Source organism: Protopterus annectens, chromosome 4.part1 (assembly GCF_019279795.1).
Source record: "Protopterus annectens isolate FY-2018-M chromosome 4.part1, PAN1.0, whole genome shotgun sequence".
NCBI classification, from domain to species: domain Eukaryota; kingdom Metazoa; phylum Chordata; order Ceratodontiformes; family Protopteridae; genus Protopterus; species Protopterus annectens.
The window spans coordinates 469,984,749-469,988,258 of NC_056734.1; the positions used below are offsets into that span (position 1 = coordinate 469,984,749).

The following is a 3,510-nucleotide window of genomic DNA, read 5'->3' on the forward strand; positions in this document are numbered from 1 at the left end:
ATGGTCGATCTGACACTAGCACCAGAACTCACAAAGGATGAAATTGGACTAAAGAACTTCACCAAGGCAAACTGTACCCTCCTGGGTGAAGATATCAATGCATTCAAAGCCCTGCCCCAAGCTGAAAGTGGTAACTACACCAAAGCTTACACCAAAGCCCTGTATAATCAATTGCATAAGTGTATAAACTTGGCTGTACCAGACCCCCAAGTAAAATCAAGCTGCTGTGGCGGATGTCCAGCATCAACAATCTGTACAATAAATGTAAAAAGTTGCTGTCCAAGAAAACAAAGACAAGGATCCAACAATGGAAAAGCACCCTCCTCAGCCTTAAACAAATAAAATAGGCAACTTGTGAAATCCTTCAAGAGATCCTTTGAGAGAAACCAAGCAAGTACTGCCAAGGATAACCATAAGGCCTTTTACAGCTAAGTATGTAACCTACAGGGTAGGACCAAGCATGTGCAGAACTGGAGGCCAATGGTATCACACACACTGACCCCACAGAGATAACGAACATGTTAGCAGATAGGCTTGGTGAACATTTCACTCCCCTATCTCCTCCTAACGTACAACAAACCCTACCCCAAACTCCCCCTACATATGAGGGGCAGGTCTTCAAAGCCCTGGCCAAGGCAAAGGACACAGTCTCCATGAGACAACATGGCATCCCTTGCTGTCTTCTAACCAAGCTAAAACATGAACTAGCATCACCACTAAGTACCCTTTTCAATCATAGTCTAACTACAGGCTTTGTTCTTGTGGAATAGAGAACAACTACAGGTATTCCTCTCCACAAAGGTGACCTAGCAACAGACCTGGGGAATTACAGACCTAAAAGTCTGACCAGCCTCATCTGTAAGGTCATGGAACATATCATTATGGACCTCATAAATAGACATAGGTGACTTCCAAACCCTGGAGCCTACCCAATTCACCTTCATAAAGGGCAGATCCTGCCTGTTAAATCTGGTGGATTTCTTTGAAAGTGTGACAAAGGCCATTGATGAAGGCAAATTTGTGCACACAGCATACCTATAATTGGCAAATGCTTTCTACACAATCCCACATTCAGACATTACTAATAAACTTAGCAAACTGAACGTAAACCCCTTCATTGTAAGATGGGTTGCCAACTGGCACACAAACCGGACACACACTAACAAAGTGGGTGACTCTACATCAGCCAGCAGACCTGTTACCAGAGGGATGCCACAGGGGTCAGTGCTGGGCCCCCTACTGTTTGGTATATACTTCTCAGAATTTCAAATTAGGTGCAATCATTGAATCCCCAAATGATGTCATTATACTCCAGGATGGTCTCACACAGACCAGTGGCTGATGTATTAGTCATGGTCTCAAACTGCATGCAAAGAAATGCATCATCTTTCCCTTCGGCACAAACAATGTCCCTTCACACTATCACATCAACAACAGTAACCTAAGTACCCAAGAAGTGGTAAGAGACCTGGGATCACAGGTTGACAATGACTTTAACTTCAACCACCACATGTCTGCCATTGTAAGGAAAGCTTTCCATGTACCTCACCTGATACGTAAAGGCATCACCTTGAGAGTAAAAGAAGTTATAACCCCTCTTATCAGGAATGTAAATAAGTATAACACCCCATTTGGTAGGTACCATACTAAGCACCTACAGCAATTAGAGAGACTTCAGAGGTTTCTAACAAAGAAGCTCAAAGTCCCACAGCATGTGGCTTAGCTGAACCAACTAAATTAAGTGTATAAAATTGGCTCCGTATCATATAAACTTCTTAGGGGAGACTTATTCATGGCATACAGAGGAACCCAAGACCCAATGCTAATGAACCTACTGCATATCAATAAATCAAATGGGTCTAGGGCTATCCATTCCAGGGACTTATATATGGTCTGTGACTTAAATAGGACATGCTGGAGAGACAGATTTATCTCCCAGCAACTGCCTTGTCTTTGGAACAGGCTACCAATTCATGTGAAACAGAGCACCTCTATGACACTGTTCAAGAGGAACCTGGATGAGTGGATGGGGCACTGTAAATTTTTAGAGGGGATAGTGCCCACAACCCTCCTGGACATGGGCAGTCATCATTAAATGGAATCTTGAGTATTGACTAGTACCTCTACCGTATTACATTGGGTTGAAACGGCTAAGCTTAAAATGACCTCTGGGTCAATAGCCTAGTAATCTCCTATGATCCTATGAATACAAGCCAAAAATTCTTGATCAAAGTCTTGTGCATGAAAAGGCCATCAGAGTGACATCTCACCCATAGATATTCTTTTACATAGTTACAGTTCAGCCATAGTTTTGGCAATAAGGAGGAAGTGCTCAAAATCCGAATCCATACATTGCCTTTGTTTCTAGTTGAGTTTTATTAGCCCCAGGTTTTTTATATTTCAGCTTTGTCTTAAAGAATAAATCAGAAATTTAGCTGTATCTCAGTCTGTGTTGCCTTAAAATATCACACAATTTAATATTCCATCTTTATGTCATCCAGATATGCATGGATCCTTACATTTGTAGTACAGACAACATCCTAACGCAACAGGCATTTCATTCATAACAGATCCAACAAATGTTCTTCAACACATGCAAAAAGACTTGTCATATTCTGAAAATTCAGTATGTTGATTTCTGATTTATGACTCATACTAAACCTGTTCACAGGTAGCAACATGCTCACATGATTTATTCATCTCAAAACAATGGATGTGCCAAGCCCCTGAACCACTATGTATCAGGAAGTGGTTAAAATACTTTTAATACTATTGGATGTCCCAAGCCCCTGAACCATTATGTATTAGGAAGTGGTTAAAATACCTTTAACACTATATCTGATATACATATGTATTAGCTTTTATATACTACATTATCTCATATATATGTGTACGCACACACACACACACACACACACACACATATATATAATATATATATATATATATATATATATATATATATATATATATATGATGATTCAAAATATATTTTTATATAATGAAATGAAACATGGTTTCCTAATCCTAATACAATTATCCAGTCAGACTTCTTTGTTTTTCATATTACTCGTTACTTAATATAACACCATAGCTTTATTAGCACATCCATCTATCCATCCACCCACCCACATCCACTTTTTCCCCACTTATTAGCATATATAATTCTCAGCTTATGTATTTTTCCATTATAGTCTGTCTTCATATATGTAATGTATTTTCCTGAACTATATTAAATGATGATGTATGTTTAACCCAAAACACCTGAAATATGTAATCGTCAAAGAACCTGGAAATAAAAATGATGTCGCCTCCAACAGTTGAAGTTTGCCTGCTGAGCAACCTATCACAAACGGTGTGTGCAAAATGTTGTAGTAATGACACAATATCACATTACCCTAGCACCAAAAGAATGATATTAATTCACACTGAATTATAAATTATTATTGTGATTATGACTGGTGGATTGACATTATTTTTATTTCCATGCTAAAAGTTTCCTGTTTTTCG

At 39.0% G+C, this 3,510-nt stretch overlaps 1 protein-coding gene across 1 annotated transcript in view; it reads left to right on the forward strand.

Moving 5' to 3' along the window:
- Positions 1 to 3,510, forward strand: part of LOC122801234 (mucin-4-like) — a 152,887-nt gene continuing 149,377 nt past the window's right edge. The window contains exon 1 of the mRNA XM_044070786.1: positions 1 to 130. Within this exon, the coding sequence (XP_043926721.1) occupies positions 1 to 130 (130 nt within the window). The remainder of the gene's footprint in view (positions 131 to 3,510) is intronic.